The 19,457-nt window shown below is 31.5% G+C and overlaps 1 protein-coding gene across 1 annotated transcript; it reads left to right on the top strand.

Moving 5' to 3' along the window:
* The first annotated feature begins 12,249 nt into the window (after window positions 1-12,249).
* LOC21400580 lies at window positions 12,250-18,590 on the top strand. The gene is made up of 6 exons (XM_010097480.2): window positions 12,250-12,294; window positions 14,428-15,129; window positions 15,390-15,920; window positions 16,030-16,089; window positions 16,557-16,973; window positions 18,130-18,590. Exons 2-6 carry the CDS (start codon window positions 14,491-14,493, stop codon window positions 18,553-18,555), a joined length of 2,073 nt encoding a protein of 690 aa, XP_010095782.1. The 5' UTR covers window positions 12,250-12,294; window positions 14,428-14,490; the 3' UTR covers window positions 18,556-18,590.
* Window positions 18,591-19,457: the final 867 nt, after the last annotated feature.

The raw sequence follows: 19,457 nt of genomic DNA, 5'->3' as shown, positions 1-19,457 counted from the left end.
CTAAAAGAGGTACTAGAGTTACATTGTTAATGACATCAAATAATAATAGGTAAAACAAAAATAGTAGAAAATATGTCAATATGAAAAGCTTAAGAAAGTATATAGGTTAACTTTTAGTTATAGAAATTAATAGACCATAACTTGTCAAGTTATAGTTCATAACCAGATAAATTATGGACAAACTTGTCAAGGTATGATTCATAGTCAGACAAGTTATAGATAAAAATTGTGATTTTATTGACAATAACTTGTCAAGTTATGGTTCATAACAAAACAAGTTATGGACAAAAATAGTAATTTGACCTATTTATTAACTTATGTAAACTGTTGGCTTATTAATTTTAATTCATTTCAAGTCTTGGTCTATTTTCTTCTTTCTCCCTAGGTAAAAAGAGGTCGGATCTCTTGAATGGGACCATCGGAGAAGTCTCGTGCTTGATGAGCCATAACAACAAACAATAGTTTTCAAGCTTTTCTGTAGTTCATGTTGTTGAGTGTCGACAAAAACTAGTAAGCTGCTATGTAAAATATGAATGTGATGCTAATATTTAAGTGGGATAGACAACAAAATAGAGACTTCAGATTTTTACTTTAAAAGAAAATTCTACTAACATTGATATATACGGACCACTGAGATTTTTATGAAGTTTTCATTATATTTTATACTTTTTTTTTATTCTAATGTTATTTTAATTTGTAATCAACAATTACAAATAATGTGGTGTCAATAAGGTTTTTTTATTCCATACCTTACTAAAAGATTTCTTTCATTTGTTCCGTCCTTTTAATTTGATTTGTACCCCACGATTGCAAATTCCAATCCTTAATTTGAGATCTTCATCTCTAGTGTGAAAAGATGGATATAGTTATCAAGGGACTTTTTCTAACCTAAAGAAAATTATTTTTAATTGTCATTCACCGACCAAGAAAAAAAAAATCAAAAGATAACCACAAAGGATTAAATATCCAAAGAGTACTGCTTTTCAAGCGTAGCGTATCAAACCTAACCATGTTTTAGTTACTTTAACAAATTCTTCTAGATGTGTGACCTGTAAAATTTATCCTAAACCTACAAGTGGACAAAATAATTTGGCGTGTTATATAGTTCTTATTTTGGGGATGATTTTTTTGTTTTTTTGTTTTTTTTTTGTTTTTACCCTTTTTTCATTTCTATTACACGCCAAATTATTTTTACCCTTTTATGAACAAGTAAAATGTTAAAGAGTACTTAAAAATCATGTTTGTCTTGTTCATAACAAGGGCATCACATATTTAAATATACCTTAAGCTCGGTTTTACTCAACAATCATGCCCCAATTAACAAAGCAATTTGCAAGCATTTTCAACTTGGCAGTTCAACTTGGCATATTGATAATTATTTATAAATAGAGACAGGTGTATGAAAGTTTGAAATTTTGCAAATCACCACCCATTTCCGTATTTTAATTTTTTATTCTTTTTCCTTCTTCGATGCTCGAGCCTATATCATATGCTAATGCTATTGTATGGGCAATCCGATTTTTCTTTGGACGTCATGTGGGGTGCACTTTAAGGATCTGTTTATTTCACTGATTCGAGTTGAGATGTAATTTTATGTGAAAGTTTTTTACTGTAGTAAAAAAGTTAGATGTGACTGTTTCTGAGAACTTTTTACTGTAGCAAAACTCAAATTCTAAACTCGAATCGGTAAAGTGAACGATGCCTAAGCATGTTAATTGTTAATGAATTACTTTTTTTATTGTTGCAATGCAATAGTGTTTGATCCACCAACAAAATAAGAATCTTATTCTAAGATCGAAAGATGGCTTGAGCCATACACATGAAGACGAGTCAAATTTATTTGAACCCTAATACTAAAGAATCCTACAACTACATGTTAGAGAGAGAGAGAGAGAGAGAGAACTACTACATGTTCTTTGGCAGCATTCGAGTTTGGTTTTTGAGTTAGGTCCAATAAATAAATTAAAAAAAAAAAGTGGTAGAATACTTTTTTGTCTTTGGGGTCCGAATGTAGAAAGATATCAATGTGTCTTTATCGCGGTAAGTGCAGTTAGATTCGACTTTTATGCCATGTTCAATGTTCCAATGTCGTTTTCTTTGAATAAACTAGGAAACCACTTGTAGGATGTTGAAATTGAAGCGGCTAGTAGCAAGTATTTAGCAACTTTATATGGAAATGGTGCCTTAGGAAGTAATTTTCTTATAGCTTTGTAAATCTGGCACGAAAAATATACGTGTTTGCAGGAAAAGGGTGTTTGTGTTCTTTCGTTTGATGGGCAACAATTACCGCGGAAAAAAGTTAGAAAATTTTTATAACAAATTTGTCTGAAAAGATAGCTAATTAGTAATATATAGTTTTGAACCGTTAAAATTTATTATCATGTAATTTAACGGTTTAAAATTAATCATATTGATAATGAATTTTTTGATACTATCACAAAATTCTCCCAACGTCAATTATTGAAAAGACGCAATCTTTGTTGGAAATAAACATCAAACCATAAAATAAAAGGATAAAGTATCGCTTACTTGGCCAGTTGGTTACTTTTCATATGATTCTAAAATTGATATCTTCTTATCAAATATCAATTCAGATTATATATGCTCCACTAGTATTCTCACTTCTCAATGGAGAACAACATTATCCAATTTCTTCTTTCTTTTTTTTTTTTTTTGGTCAAGAGACAATTGCTTAAACGAGGCAGTTAGCCAACAGTCAACTTCCAACTACATATTTCCGCTATCAATCATTTCATGCTCAACAGAACCCAAAAAACCGTTTTTGCCAACTTTTGCCTCACTGCCTCACTTGGGGCAACAAACTATGTTCTCATGCATCCAATGGAACCCTCTTGTTAAGCAAAGCACCCTTTAAAGAGCTCTAAAAGTATATAAGAGACGTTCGGTTCATGGATTAGAATCATGTGATTAGAATTATTTTTAATTTACGTGTATTTTTTATGAGAGAAAACACTATAGCGAACCATGAACCATGATTCAAATCATAGTTTGAATCCTCCAACCAAACATCCACTGATAACTTCCTTTTTCAGCCTTGGGCAGGCCATAACCCATTCTTGGTTCACCACCAATCGTGCTAGACAAAATATAAAGTAACATTTTTCTTTTTAATTTTATAACCTCTCTTTTAACGCTACTCAAAAAGGGAGATTATGGGCCTGTTTAGTTCACTGATTCAAATTTTTAATTCGAGTTAATATGTGACTTTATGTGAGTTTTTTACTATAACAAAAAAATTAGATGTGACTGTTTCTGAGAGCTTTTTACTATAACAAAACTCAAATTTTAAATTCGAATCGGTGAATTGAACGGAGCCTATATTGACATCCCCGCTCTCAATTCAGTAGTTACTCCTTGTTCACTTTGCAGATTCGAGTTTTCAATTCGAGTTGAGATGTGACATTTTCTGAGAGCTTTTCACTGTAGCAGAAAAAGTTAGATGTGACATTTTCTAAGAGCCTTTTACTGTAAAAACTTAAAATTAAAAACTCGAATCGGTGAAATGAACGAGACCTTGATAACTAAAACCACGGGTGGAATAATAAAGAACGTGATCCATATTTTCGTCAAGTCATCAACTGACATTTACGGATTCTATAATCACATTAGTTCAAATCATATTTAACAAGTTAACCAGAGATACAAATGCATAATTTCGAATGCTTTTTAGTCCCCCAAAAGAGGTGTCCAATCAAAAATTTCCAGTGTTTCCTCACACTAGGTCACTCCTTCCAGGCGTGGCTATCACTTGAATTGTACTGAAGATAAAAAGAAAAAGAGGCATTCTCTCATGGGGGGCGCATGTTACTACCCAAATGGGCAAACAAACCTTTTTCAAGGAACCAAATTATTGTCCTAATGGGCACCGAGTTCATTGGATATGTCGTTTGTTTCATGAAAGGGTTCGTCTTTGGGGCCAATAATTATTTATAGTAAGAGACACTGAAAAGTTGGCACTTTCACAGATCTTTCGTTCTAAGAAAACTACTCATTTTCTAGGATGGTGATTCGGCAAACCTCTAATGACCTATAGTAGCTTTTGTGTCTCATATAGTGAGATACAAGTTTTTTTTTTTTCCTTTTTTTAACTTCACAATTTCCTTTCTTTTAACTTTAAAATAAAATGAGCTTTTATGGTGAGACTTATTTAAAAAAATTCATTGATTGAACACATTATTTTAACTGTTAGATTGAATTTTTAAAGGTTAACATTTTTGCAAGTTTGCAGTAAAAATTTATAGCGCGACACACATAACTGCTTCATCTGTAGATCTGACCATTGAAAAAGTAATCTAATAATTAAAATGTAGTGTCCTACCGATGAATTTTTTAGGGAGTCTCATCTTAAAGAAAGCTTAAAAAATATAAATTAAATCTCAATGATGGTAGTCAATTCTCGCATCGTTTCCCTTAAGTTGATTTTATTTTTTATTTTTTATTTTTTTGAAATGAGTAAAATGACCATCGGAGGATTTGCATAGCGTTCTAACAACATGCATACATGATCGATGGAATCTGTGATAATATGGGACAAGCACTAAAGAGTAAAGAATGATTTTTCATAATTTCATCCACACAAAAAAAGTTTTCTCTACAATGAGACCCCTTAAAAAAATTCACCGATAAAATACTCTATTTTGACTATTGGATTAATTTTTCAACGGTCAAATCTGTAGTAGGAGCAGTTTGTGTGGCGCGCTATAAATTTTTAATACAGACCTGTATAGATCCGACTGTTGAAAAATTAATCTAATGATTAAAAGTAACGGTTCCACCAATGAGTGCTTTTTGGGGCTTCTGTCCTAGAGGTTGTCGTAAGTAATACCCTTTTGATGTTTGGCCCACAAAAGTTGGTTTGGTGATGCTTAGTCAAATAACTATATTAGTCAAAGAATATTAATTAAGACTAAGGGGTAAAAATTCAGTCCATGCACTCTAAGACTCCATTTGTAAGAGAAAAAGAAAAGAGAATGGAAAGAAAATACATGTAACATCCAGTTAAATTAATTGAGATTAATTAATTAAATCAGGTGGTTAGTGTTAACTAATATGAGATTAGTGAAAGATTATCAGTTATAATTATAACGTAAATGACCTTTCTCTTTTAAAAATAATTGTTTTGAAATTGACACTGCTATCCCTCGAACAGTTTTAAGTGTTGGTATTTAATTTTTCAGAATTTGAATAATGAGTCATTTCATACTCTATTTAAATTGGACTTTAAAGTTTAATTATCAAATTTGTGTAGAAAGCCCAAGCCCATATTTTTCCCTTTTTCTCCTTTCCTCTCTCTTCCACGCTCACTCTCTCCACACCAGCCAAATACCCGATGAGGATTTCGGTGTCCGTTTTTGACAACTCTCGGCTCGTTGTAAAGATCTTGAGGAGCTGAGCACGTTGACATGTCGCACGACCTCCAACTCTGCCGGAATCAGCCGCAATCGCCGGCCAAAGTTTTGAAAACAACCAAAGCTTCCGATCGTGATATCTCCTTCGTCCGACATCCAATCAAGGTGATTCCAGTTCCTATGGATTCAGAATGAAGAGACGAAGAAAACCCATCCTTTTTCACAACTCGATTCTAGCCAGAACACCACCGTCCATGGTGCCCGGAGTTCCCGCCACCGCCGCCGCCGTTCACCTCTTTCCCGGCTGCCGTTTTTGACACCGCCAGTGTCAATGGACTTAGAGAAGAACGCTGGGAAAAACCCATATGTCAATTTCACAGTCCCGCTGTCGTTTGCCTGAAAATGAAGCCAAATGAAGCCGCCGTCACCGTCCAAAGAGGTAAGGGGTGGTTTTGATGATCTAATCGTTAGATCGTCATGATTTTGGTGTCAAAACACTCATAAGGAAGTGTGTAACAAAAGCCCTCAATCAATTTTGAAGTCCCATAAAAGATAGAAAATGTGACAACACATAAAAGATAGAAAATGTGAATGAAAGAAAAAAAATTGATTTTCTTTTATGTTGTTTGGCGTGATTGAAGGAAAAAAAAAATGTAATAGGCTACATGACAATTTTATCAATTATTTAATATTTATTTAGCTATACAATAGGGGTAAAAAAAAGTTATTTAGTCATCAATTAGTGGATTTAAGTTTTCTACCTAATGTTGAAGAAATAAAAATTAGTGAGCATCGCAACAACTTTTATCCACCATATTTTTCTTTCTCTCTTCTTTTCATTTCTACCAAACAACTCATTTTATCATTTTTCATCCAATATCACCCACTAGTGATATTTCTCTAACTCTTATTTTATTGGGTGAGTTAAAAAAATACATTTTTGTACATTTGATATTCAAATATAACATTTAAAAAAAAATCTTAATTCATACATAAAAAGTACTGGTACACAAAACCAGTAACCAATTAACTCAGATTAACACCATTTTACTAGAGCCCATTCTACCTCACCATCAATAAAGTTCTTAGCCCATCCCTTACAATAATCACCGGACTAGTCAAACGAAACCTAGCCCAAACTCTGTATTGTTGTCCATTGAAAAACGGTAGAAAAAACGGATAATGTATGGATTTTTATTTTTATTCTTAATAAATATCTTTTTATCAATATAATTATTTAATTAAAAAAGTTATGAATCAAGAATAAAAAGTAAAAATTTTAATTTATACACTGTTAAGAGGTATTTGTTAAAATTAATCTCGACTGTACTTTTCAGAGCCTATTCTAGTACCCATAGAGAGAGGGGTTGATGTTGGATGAGTTCAGATCTTTTCCCCATTTTTCAATTCATTTGGCTAACTCAAATTGACAAGCAAGAAGTGCTCAGCACCAAAAGAAGCATATAACAAGCAATTTGTAAAACTCAAACGAACCCCCATTTCAGGAAGAGTGATTTATGTTGAAAAAAAAATTCAAATATAGTGAATTGAATAACACAAACAATTTTTCTAAAAAAAATGTATAAACACAAAAAATAGAAATAGAAGAGAAAGATTTGCATTTTTTTTTTTTTTTTTTTTTTTTTTTTAAGAATGGACAATTCTTGTCCTTTTTCTTTACTTGTCTATCCACTATTTTGAAAGTAAATTTAGAATAAGAAACTAAGATAGTAATTTAACTTTATTAACGCGATTGACAATTTAAAGAAGTGAAATCCCATTATTTAATTCTAAATTGATGTGAGGCCAACACAATTTTACTAACATTTTAAAATAAAAATGAATAAGTAAACATATGCCGTAAAAAGAATAATAAAGTCTCATAACATATATTATAAATTCTTATAAACAAATAATAATAAGGGATATATATTTTCAGTGGAATGTCGGCATGTTACATGTGTGTTAATTTTTACTTTTTAGTGATTGCCAAAAAGCATTATCGAGTACCATTCCTTTTAAAAGTCCCTACGGGTTCTTGTGAAATTAGGGGCAAAAATGTTAGTACACGAAACGGCTAAAGCATTGTAATAATTATAGTAATGTTACAAGCCACTTAATTTTTTTCCTTTAATCTTAATCATTAAAAAAAACATTCCTTTTTTTTTTGTCAACTCAACTTGCAATGTATTTGTGGTTAGCAAGGGGGCGAGGTAGGTACTGAGGAATGATTTCCCATCTTCATCTCTATAAATTATCGGAAAATATGTAAGAAATAGACTAATATAAAAAGTTTAAGAAAGTATATAGGTCAATTTTTAGTTATAGAAATTAATATGTCATAACTTGTCAAGTTATGATTCATAACCAGATAAATTATGGACAAACTTGTCAAGTTATGGTTCATATCCAGACAAGTTATGGACAATAACTTGTCAAGTTATGGTTCATAACCAGACAAGTTATGAACGAAAACAGTAATCTGACCTATTTATTAACTTATGTAAACTATTGGCCTATTAATTTTAATTCATCTCAAGTCTTGGACTATTTCTCTCTTTCTTCCTAAATTATCCCCAATTTAGTTTCCAGCGCTCTTTAAATAGAGGCGGGTCGGATATGAGAATTTTTTATGGGCAGACCTCTCTATATTCACTCGTTCTTTATCGAATAGAACTATTCATTTAAAAATTATAGTAATTTAAAATAAAAATAAAATAAAAATTTATTATAAATTCAAACTAAAATCAAAAGTTTGGAACTAAATTCTAAACATATGCCAGCTAAATCTTAATAATAAAGGCATAAAAAAAACATAGTTACCTTTTTTTTTTCTTTTTTTAATAAAAAATAATTTTAAAAAATTAGATATATGTACATATTTACATTTAAAAAATATAATATATGCATATCGAGTTGGAAGCAGGACACAGAGTGCTTCTCTCGTCCCCGTTTCCATCAAGACTCTAGAATTACATTTGTCCTCATTTCTGTCTCCATTCCTAATTATTTTCTCTCATTCCCACCCCGTTCGGGGCAAGGCCCCGTCTCTATGGAGAGTATTACAATCCCTCACTGCAAACTGATATAATGGACAAACACAAACCAGTGAAACAAAAAATAGAGAGAGAGAGAAAAAAAAAAACACACCAAAAACGTGAAACAACTAAGGAAAAAACCATTTTAGTATCTGTATTTTTTACTGTCATGATGAAGATATTCTTTGTGTTTTATAATAGCAAAGTAATACACTCACATTTTGAGAAAATATTATTTTGATAACTTGAAACCTATTTTTTAAGAAACTTTCTCTGGTAGGCCTTTCTACTGATAGTGTCAGTTTCTTACTATTGAATTTAGTTAAAATCAAATCAAATTTTAAAAAGTATGCAGAACAAACTGAATCTGATACAAATTTAACAGTTGAAAAGTGGAGAACTACTAATAATTTATTTTTTCTAGTCCTATCAAGAAACTCTCATTTTTTTAGACCTAAAATGTCCTTTATAGAGTTTTTTAGTATGACCAAAAAAAGTAAGCTGCTAGTAATTTTTTACTTTTCAATCGTCAAATCTGTATTAGAAACTTTATGTTTTGCATACTTTTTAATCTCATATGATTTTAATAAACATTCAGAAACTGGCCCTACTAGAAAAAATCCTTTTTATTAAACTGATTCAAATTTAGAAAGAAAGAAAATAATATTACCTTTGTGTGATTGTGTCCAAATATCAATAAATGATATTATCAGTTTTTCCCTAATTTTATATAGTTAAATAAAAAGAGAACGGTATAAATAACGTTTCAAGTCTAAATAAAATTGGTTACAAGATACCAAAATAACGTTTTCTATATCGTGAGATACCATTTTAATAAATCATAAGATACATTTGTAATAATTATATGAGTTGATTTGGGGAGAAATGGCTGACTTGGAAGGGTACTTGAAAAAAATATCACTTTTACTAATTCCAATAGTTTCATACTTCTTATATTAATCAATTAAAATATTTAATAAATCTCATATTTTATAAAAATAAGTCAAAATATTTACTTACTACAATAATTAATAAATCTCATTAATTGAATTTATTTGGGAAAAATTGCAGTGCATATTCCTTCTTTAAAGTCTACTTTTAGTAAATATCCTTACTTTTTCTCAATTAAAAAAAAATTCCATTCAAAAGCAAATTGACTTTGGTAAAATATTGATTAATTTTGGTAAATTATTGATTAATTAAACATTAAATTACCAATTTATGTCTAATTTAGGGATTTCTATCACAGAAATTATTGATTTTTGAATTTTTAAGAAATGGACATTTCTTTAATTTAAGAAAATTGAAGACATATATTAAAAATATGCCTTAAAATGTATTGTTACGCAATCTCATCTGGTTATTTTCTTAACCATCAATAAATTAGATCATAGTTTTTTTGGTGATTAATTATTTGCAATATTTCTATCATTTTTGTTTTGTCACTAGGGTGTTGTAACATAGTTTTTTTTTTTTGGCCCTTTAAATGCAACACGCCATATACTGACATCCTCTTTTATTTGAGAAGAAAATTGATTGAAAAAGATATTAATAAAAAATAAATATAAAATTTAAATTAATGCATTTTAAAATAATATTGATCTATTTTTTCATTACTCAAGCTCCACTTAACCATACAAGGAGAAAATTAAGGCCCAATTGCTCCCACTTAACTTTTTATTTTTTATTTTTTTTAAGAATGAAAGGAATGGTATTTTTACAGTAAATAACTGAAGTAACTAACAGGTTAAAAATGTGTTACTAGATAAATCATTTTTTTTTACTTCTAGTAAATAGATTATTCATTGATAATTTTTTTTTATATACCTTATAAATTTGTTATTTGCTTCAAATATTTGTAAAAACTGCTATTTACTTTCTTTAGCAGTAAAAGTACTATCTACTACAATTTAATTTTTTTTAAATAAGCATATATATATATATATATAACTTATTGTTTTAAGAATAATGTTAAGAACATCAACTCAAATCTTAATTTTTGTGTATCAACTGATGTGGTACGTGAGTTGTCATTTTTACATTAGTAAGTGTTTAAAATATTATCACGTCAATTAATGATAAGATGTTGCATCTATAAATAAAAAGATGACAACTCACGTACTATATTAATTAATATATAAAAATTTATATTTGAATTGGTGTCTCTATTAATTAGCCCCAGTAAAACATTAAAAAAATTTAATCTTATAATTCAATTATCATCGTTTAATTATTAGTTTCACTCACAAAATTTTATGAGTCCGTCAGTGCATTTAACTATACACCATGCTATCTGACTAATGGGGTGTTTGGTATGAAGATTCGTGTCATGGTTCGAATTATAATTCGAACAATGGTTCGTGACTCACTACAGTATTTTTTCTCATAAAAAAATATATGTAAACTGAAAATAGTTCTAAATTAATGAACTAAACGTCCACTTAGTGTCACACATGCATTTGTGAGTTTCGAATATTCCATTATAGCATCTGAGTGAAAAAAAAAAAGTGAGAGATTGAAAAAGTGATATTTGTTAGGGGCACGAGGGGGTGCCGTGGCAGCCAACGTCCAGAGGTGAAGAGCTTTTTGGCCTTTTTGGCTGCCGCTCGGTTGGCTTTCCGTCTTGGGCAGCCGTTGGAATTGGGCGGAAAATACAATGAGCCTCAAAGTCCCTACACTCGTCATACGCGTAAGCCTCTGCCTTTCGCATCCTCATGCAACCGCACATTTGGCCCCTTTCGAACTCTATTGCATGCTCTTCTTTTTCCGCACGTGCGACAACAAGCATTATATTTTGTGAAATTACCAAATTTTAGGGTCGGCATAAACCACGTGTGAATTGACGAAAATGCCCCTGATGCTAATAATTCAGTCTATAACTAAGACCCATTTTAGTACTGAAGGTACGTGATGGAGAGTTTAATCGGTCCCCCACTAACCAAAAAAAAAAAGAAAAGGAAAAAAAAATTAAATGGCCCCATTAAGTTGTTGAGTCGTTTTGGTAGATCGGTAAATATCTTAAAGAGTCTTAAAAGTAGATAGATGTGACCTTGATGTGCACATACTTTCTTATTCACTCGTCAATAAGAAGTTTATTTATGACAACATACTTCAGTAATTTGGGTTAACATATAGTTTGTATGGACATCAATTTTGTGTTTCAAGTTGTCTAGAAGCTAAGCATTCGTTCCACCATTCGAATTATAACTTAAATTTTTTATTATGATATTTTCTCTTATAAAAATTTAAATTTATTTTTTTTTTTACTGTAATGATTTATCTTACATAAATTTATTTTTTAATTTAAGTTTTTAACTCAAACGAGTGAAACAATCGAGAGCTAAGTACTTTCAAATACTCTAATCACAGGCTATGTCAAGTAACAGAGGCAAGAAATACAAAATGTCTTCAATTACAGAGTATTCTTATAGATTATAAATAAGGGTTCTTTTCACTGTTGATAAGATTGTCGTGTTTTGATTAGATGATTAATTTTTGGGGGTGTTTATGTCCATAAAAATAATTCGTTCGAAGGTGGAAGTCATTTACGTCCACGTGAACAGATTCTAGATGACTGTTTCTGCGACCATTTACATTCTATAAATAAAAATTAAAACCACCATTTATAGTAATGCCTAGATCGATCTCGAGAGAAATAACTGCGAAATGAGACTCTCTTCTCCAGTCCATTAGAATCCCACATAAACCACATATAAAAACAAAACCAATCAGACAAGAACAAAAATTGAAAACTTGTCTTCCATATATATATATATACACATTGGCAAATCAAGGTCTATTTTTCTTCTCATTGTTTCATATTTGATTTTTTGGTTTCCGCAATGCAATATGAATTATGAAGCTGGCTTGTTTTTGCAGGATTTGAGGTACGTGTTTATTCTTTTTCTTTTTCTGTTTTTTTTTTTTGTTTTTGTTTTGAAAATGTATTTTTTCTTAATAGTTTAGTTTATGCTCTTACAATTGATAGTGATTTAAGAGGAAAGTTTTGAAGAGGAACGAAGGAAAGGTGTTTTTCTTTTCTAACATTATCCAGAAAGCAACAAAAGCAGAAACAAATTAATGCACGATTATACATCAGTTATTTGTTTGGAACACTAGAGAAAAGACCAAAACAAACAGAAAATTAGAAAAATGTTGATCTAAGCTTGCTAGCAACAAGCAATTGTTTGTGATTAGCATTTCTAAAAAAAGAGTTCAAAATTCTGTGGTGAATATATTCTGGGTTTTGTCTTTCTGTTTGTATAATAATATGTGCTTGTTTCATTAACATTTCATATCTGGCAGAAAACTATTACGATAAGTGCTGATACATTGTGCTAGAAATTATGTTTTTTTTTTTCTGAAAAGGCTAGAAATTATTAATGAAAATGAAAAAGTTTCTCTTTCCTTCAATGAAAAGAGTGAAAAAGAAAAAAAAAAAATTAGAAAACTAACTTTATAGGGAAGTTGGTTCTTTTTGAATGACACAATGAATAGATTCTGGGGTTACATTTTACAGCTCTCTAGTTTCTTTTGTCTGGTTCTCTCACATAGACGTTGCTTGTTTTGATGTTTTAATATTGTGTGTTTTGAATTCGTGTTCCTCGTATACAAACACTGCTTGAAAGGTTCCCTATATATAAAAACAACTCTTTTTTTATTTAAAAAAAAAAAGAAAAACGAGGAAAAAAAAAGATAAAATAAATAAATAATTGTACATAAAAGATGGGAAATGGGAAATGCCTTTAATTGGGATATTAAAACAGAGTATTCCACCTGGCGCACATGCAAGTCAGTTTGTTTAGTGGGTTCCACTAGTGTGACAACGATGTTGATTACCTGTTTATATTTTTCATCATTCTAATTAATATCTCATAAGGGCAATATATATATATATATACATATTGCTCTGAATAAGGGCAAAATAATTAATTAGAATTTATAGTATTTAATGACATTGATATGTCCAAAGCTTGTTGCCCAGGCGAAGTCTAGTTTTTCATATTTAGACTTCAATGTCTTAATTACGATAACTCCAAGAATCTGTGGTAGTGAAAAAGAAATTAAGAATATCCTTCAAAACACAGTAGTTGTTTTATTGGAATAATTACTCAAAAAGTTTTCTTTTAATTGAAAAAAACACTGCAAAGTTTCATTTTCTTTTTTTTTTTTTTAAAGAATTTCTCCGATAAGATTAATTTTTTACTGTTAGATTCGGTTAAAATCACACCCGATTGAAAAAGTATGCAAAACAGACAATTTTTTATACAAATTTAATAGTTGAAAAGTAAAGAATTACCGGTAATTTATTTTTTGATCATATCAAAAAAACTCTTTTTTTTTTGGCTCGGAAAAAAAAACACTTAAAATTTGGAGTCTTGGAGAAACAGATTTCTATCTATAAGTATGCTGGGGCAAAGAAGTCTTCCTAGAGATTACCAATATTTGGTACAACCATACAAGACAAGAATTAGTTTTTCAAATGTTTATTTTACTTTCACCTTTGACGAGATAAACAGGAATTTGTTCATTGAATACTAGGCCTAAGCCGCTGAACAAACACAGCACAAAAGTTAAAACAAGTAACAAGAAAAAAACAATGTAAACGAGTATTATTAAAATTGATCAGAGTAATGTTGACACATTTCTAATTGTTGGGTCAAATTTCATTTGTTAAGAGCATAAAAATCCACTAATCACAGGACAAAATTCATAGTGAAAAACTACAATAATGGAAAGGCATTATCGGATATAACTAAAACTTGATTTTGGCCATATTCTGTCTACTTATCAAGATACATAATTCATACAAACCGGTTTCCACTTAGTTTGGTCATTCTTTTTGGCCTAGTTTGAATTGAAAATCTTCTTTCCGTTACTAACAAGAGGCATTGATATCCTAGTTGTTTTCTTTATAATGTCCATTTTGCCACGGTTTAATTTATTTTCAAGAACTCAACCAAAATCTCCCAAAAAATAGATAGATTTTTACTTAAAAATTTGATATTTCATTATTTCAGGGCCAATTAATATTGACAAGTTAGTTTGCCAACAACTTGTTCAAGAGAGCAAACTTTGGCTCAATGGCATGTGCTTCACTAAGTATCCCTACCTCTCCGGTGGCAAGCAATGGCCTTCGCCGGTCGGAATCAAGCAAAGATCTCCAAAACTGCGCCACAATCCAACGGTCGAATTCTGATAACCACCTCGTTTGCTGCCTCAACCGCATCCATGCCGCATCAACACCACCGAAGCTCAAGAACAGCCGTTCCATGGGGCTTTTTCCATTTCAATTCTCTGCGGGTTCAATTCTTCCGAATTCACTTAGATCATTTTTGTTTGAACCGGAGACGAGTAAGGATATGGATGATCATGAGATGGAGAATGTTGAGGAGAATAGTGAAGGACAAGAGATCAAGAGAGCTAATTGGGTGGAAAGGCTAATGGAACTTAGAACTCATTGGAGGAATAGGAAACAACAAAAAGATGGTTTTGATGAAATGGAGGTTTGTGATGAGGAACAAGAGTTTGGTAATTGTGGTTGTGAAGAAGAAGATGCTTGTGAGGTGAGTTATAGTGAAGGAGAAGAAGAAGAGAGAGAAAAGAGATTGGACCGCGAATCGTTTTCGAATTTTTTGGTGAAAGTACCATGGTCAGACACCAAGCTGTTTTCTAAACTTGCTTTCTTGTGCAACATAGCTTATGTCATTCCAGATATTATGGTAAGCATCTCTCTCTATTTCTTAACCAATCGGAAGTTGTCATGCTCAAAAAATTATGACGATGATTGCTAATTATGATACATAAATAGTACGTTTATTTTATAGATTTGAATCATAATTCAAATTGTTTTGCTACGATATTTTTGAAAATTTAAATTATGTTCAAATTTTTTGTTTAAACTACGAACCGAACGTGCTAAAAAATTACTTAAACTACCAAATTTTACGCAAAAAGCAATTTTATCTGTTGATTTTTGCAGCCTAAGGATTTGAAAATGTACTTTGGCCTAGAGTATGTAACATCATCCTTGGTAAAGAAAGCAGAGGCAGCTGCAATAAAATCAAGACTTGAACAAGACTCTACCCAACTACCTGTAGTTTCCTTGGAAGAAAGCAAATCCATTGGCATTACTTCAGGTGATGGAGTCGTGGATTCGGAACAGAAGCACCCGATAAGAGCTTCCGTGGCTTATGAAATCGCAGCCTCAGCAGCGTCCTACGTGCAATCCAAGGCTAAGAACATGTTCTCCTCTGCCTCCGAATTGGAGCCGGAGGATTTGTGCAAAAGTGGAGAGGAGGAAGAAGGAGGAGAGGAAGGAGAATGCTCGCCTCGCCTTTACAAGTCGGAGGTCGCTGCTTATATGGCTGCTTCGACGATGACGGCGGTGGTGGCTGCTGGTGAAAGGGAGAAATCGGAGGCTGCAAAGGATCTTCAGTCACTCCACTCCTCACCTTGTGAGTGGTTTGTTTGTGATGATTCCAGCACCTACACTCGCTGCTTTGTAATTCAGGTAATCAAAATTATCCAAATAAAATTTAGTCTCTAGTGGGAATTTGATCTTATGAAGTAACAAAATTATATAGGATTCTTATGCGTTTTAATTGTCTTTGACACGGCAGGGCTCGGATTCCTTGGCTTCTTGGCAAGCAAACCTCTTCTTTGAACCTACCAAGTTTGAGGTAATTAACAAATTAAGATATTAAAAAGAATAAAAGAATTTATTGTTGATCATAATATCAGTGGCTGAGTCAAAAAATTTCTTTCAACAAAAGTACTATGAAAAAATTTAGAAATCGTACTTTATTAAATATTTTGGCAAGCAAACCTCTTCTTTGAACCTACCAAGTTTGAGGTAATTAACAAATTAAGAAATTAAAAAGAATAAAAGAATTTATTATTGATCATAATATCAGTGGTGGAGTCAAAAATTTCTTTCAATGAAAGTATTATGAAAAATTTAGAAATCGTACTTTATTAAATATAAATATAGTTATGTATAATTTTTCTTTGCGCAACAACATATTTCAATTATTCTGTAAGGGTATAGTTATAATTTTTCTTACAGAACTGAGACATAGCTAAAATTTTGAAAATTTCTAAATTTGCTTGGCCACTGCATAATATTATGTACAATCTCTTCGTGTAGGAAACGGATTGCCTTGTTCATAGAGGGATTTATGAAGCTGCAAAGGGAATCTATATGCAATTCATGCCTGAAATAATGGAACATTTAAACAAGTATGGAGAGAGAGCAAAGGTTCAGTTCACCGGGCATTCTCTTGGGGGAAGCCTGTCTCTCTTAGTCCACTTGATGCTGCTGACCAGGAAGGTTGTCAAGCCGTCGGTTCTCCGACCGGTCGTCACTTTCGGGTCTCCGTTTGTGTTCTGCGGTGGCCAGAAGATACTAGACGAGTTGGGGTTGGACGAGAGCCAAATTCATTGCGTTATGATGCATAGGGATATTGTTCCTAGAGCCTTCTCCTGCAACTATCCTAACCACGTTGCTAATCTCCTCAAACGTCTCAATGGCACATTTCGGTCTCACCCTTGTCTCATCCAAAATGTAAGTATCATTATTATGAGTTTTCTTAAACATTCCAACTAGTTCTAATTTCGTGGGGTTTTTGAGTTGTATCACTTATCAATACAAGTACATTTTAGTCATGCGCCATGTTTTTATCTAAGTAGAAGTACATATGCATCTTAAAAAACAATTTCTTAATAGATATGTTGAACAAAGACTCAAATCACTCATTCAATTTTTAGTGTCTTAATTAGTGTTAAATTATGACACATCATTTAATAGATTTAAATACGAAAACAAAGAAAAGTTAAATAACAAAATATTTAAATTTTTTAATGCATAATCTGATTGATTAGACACCATTCTAAACACATAAATTGGACACATGATTTGAATTAGTGGAATAACATTATGTTCGTAGGTCAATACCTATTATAGGAAAAAGAATTAAGATAAAAATTAGTGCATTTTTTTTTCTTTCCCTTCACTTATCAATTGGGACACTCCTTAGATAACGTTTGATGGAATGAAATCAAATGATGGTATCAGAATGAGAATCAAATGCGTGAATCTTTCCAGTTATAATGTTTGATTGAACTTTGAAATTAACATCAGAATCATAACTATTATGTTTGGTTAGTTACTGAAATGGAATGAAATAATAGTTATTTTCATACAAATTAACAATCTTTAGTTTAATTCAGTTTCATGTTTATATTAGGATGGTGGGAATGATAATTTAAAGTAAATATTAAGATATTAGGAGGGATAATTTAGGATACAAAAGGCTTAATTAATAGCAATTTTACAATGAAATGACTATTCTACTAGTCTACAACTTTAGGAGTACATAATCTCATATATCGTGGAATAGCCATTTCAGAAGAATAGTTAGTCTTTTAAGTCTTTTGACTCAATCAACCATAAGAATACATCTTCTGTCCATCAAACCAAACAGAGATGGAGTTCTAAATCCGAAAAATTTTGCCAAGATATCAGCATTTTTAACGCGATTTTGTGATTTTCTTTCCTATACTATTTTTTTTTTCCCCCCCGAATTAGAGTGGGATTCGAATTGTAGACCTAGAGTTGTGGATTTACCATCATACTAGTATCACCATTGTCCATTGTATTAGAAGCTTATCATATTTTTTTTCCCCCATTAAGTTTGTGTAATCTCTCTTTCTTAATGCAGAAACTATTGTACACTCCAATGGGCAAAATATTCATTCTCCAACCTGATGAGGGGTCATCTCCTCCACACCCTCTACTCCATCCGGGTAGTGCCCTCTACGCTTTGGACAAAACCAAAAGTGGATACTCCACAAGTGTCCTTAGGACCTTCCTCAATAGGCCCCACCCACTAGAGACCTTGAGTGACCCCACGGCTTATGGTTCGGAAGGCACAATCCTAAGAGACCATGACTCAAGCAACTATTTAAAGGCCGTCAATGGGGTCCTAAGGCAACACAAAAAGATGGCTAACGCTCAGAGAGTGAGGAATGAGAGGAACGTGTTGTGGCCGTTGCTCACGTCGCCGTCGCCGCACTCGTGGAGCCATGAAATTAACAATATGGAGAACAACAGGTTGATTACGAAGGAGATTAAGATTGGGGTTTGAATAATTTGAAGCTCATTTCTAGCAGTTAAGTTATATAGAGGACGTTTATAAAGAAAAAATTGGAACTTTGAAATCTTAAACTTGTTTGGTTGGTGTACATCTTTTACATGCAAAAAATTGTATAACATGTTATTCATTTCTGTAGCTATTGTTATACTCGTAACTCTCACTAACATAATATTTCTAACACAAGATATACAGTAGATATTTTAATTTGTGCACAATATTTTTTACTCAAATCTTTAAAAATAAATTCCTTCAATCTTAAACCCGCTTCTTCTTGGTTCAAAAGATGCAGCAAAAATTTAATGTGCAAGAAAATAATACAATTTAATGTAGAAAATAATTATAGAGTGAGATCAAAGATTGCTTGACATTAGACTCGTTATGATAAGATATGATATGGTAAGTCAACAACCGTTGATTAATTGATCAGCAGTGTTTCTATTAATTTTGAGAGATAATACGATAAATTATATACATGTTTTTAGTAGGAAACAACAAAGTATTAATATGCTATAAAAAATTTGTCATTGTATTTGATACTGTATTAAAAGAAGTTGATATGGAGGACCTTCCTTGATTTCTTTCATTATGCTCCTGTTGTAGAATGAGTTTATTTGATTGAAGGACTCGTTTTCATCTATATAGAAACTGTTGGTGTACAATGCCTTTCTTTAAATAATAACAATTAACAATTTCTAATTGGAAAGATAAAAAAATAATAATAATAATTTGGTAATCTAATTGGCAAGCTGAATAACGCTCTCACCCCTTATGTTAACTAGGTGCATAACACTTATGAAGTCCATTAATTTATTTTCACTATACTTTAATGTGAAAAAAGGCTAAATTTTTTTTGTATGTTTGAATTCCCACTTAGCCTATGTTTGGTATAGTGG

The sequence above is a fragment of the Morus notabilis genome, unplaced genomic scaffold, assembly GCF_000414095.1.
Source record: "Morus notabilis unplaced genomic scaffold, ASM41409v2 Scaffold355, whole genome shotgun sequence".
NCBI lineage: Eukaryota > Viridiplantae > Streptophyta > Magnoliopsida > Rosales > Moraceae > Morus > Morus notabilis.
The sequence above is the reverse complement of the archived record's forward strand: the minus strand, read 5'-3'. Positions and strand labels throughout refer to the sequence as shown.

Excerpts from the sequence above, each read along its gene's own strand:
- LOC21400580 (XM_010097480.2), top strand. The coding sequence starts at position 14,491 with ATGGCATGTGCTTCACTAAGTATCCCTACCTCTCCGGTGGCAAGCAAT. Across the intron at positions 15,921-16,029 it reads CTCGCTGCTTTGTAATTCAG|GGCTCGGATTCCTTGGCTTC; the intron begins GTAATCAAAATT and ends TTGACACGGCAG. Across the intron at positions 16,974-18,129 it reads ACCCTTGTCTCATCCAAAAT|AAACTATTGTACACTCCAAT; the intron begins GTAAGTATCATT and ends TTCTTAATGCAG.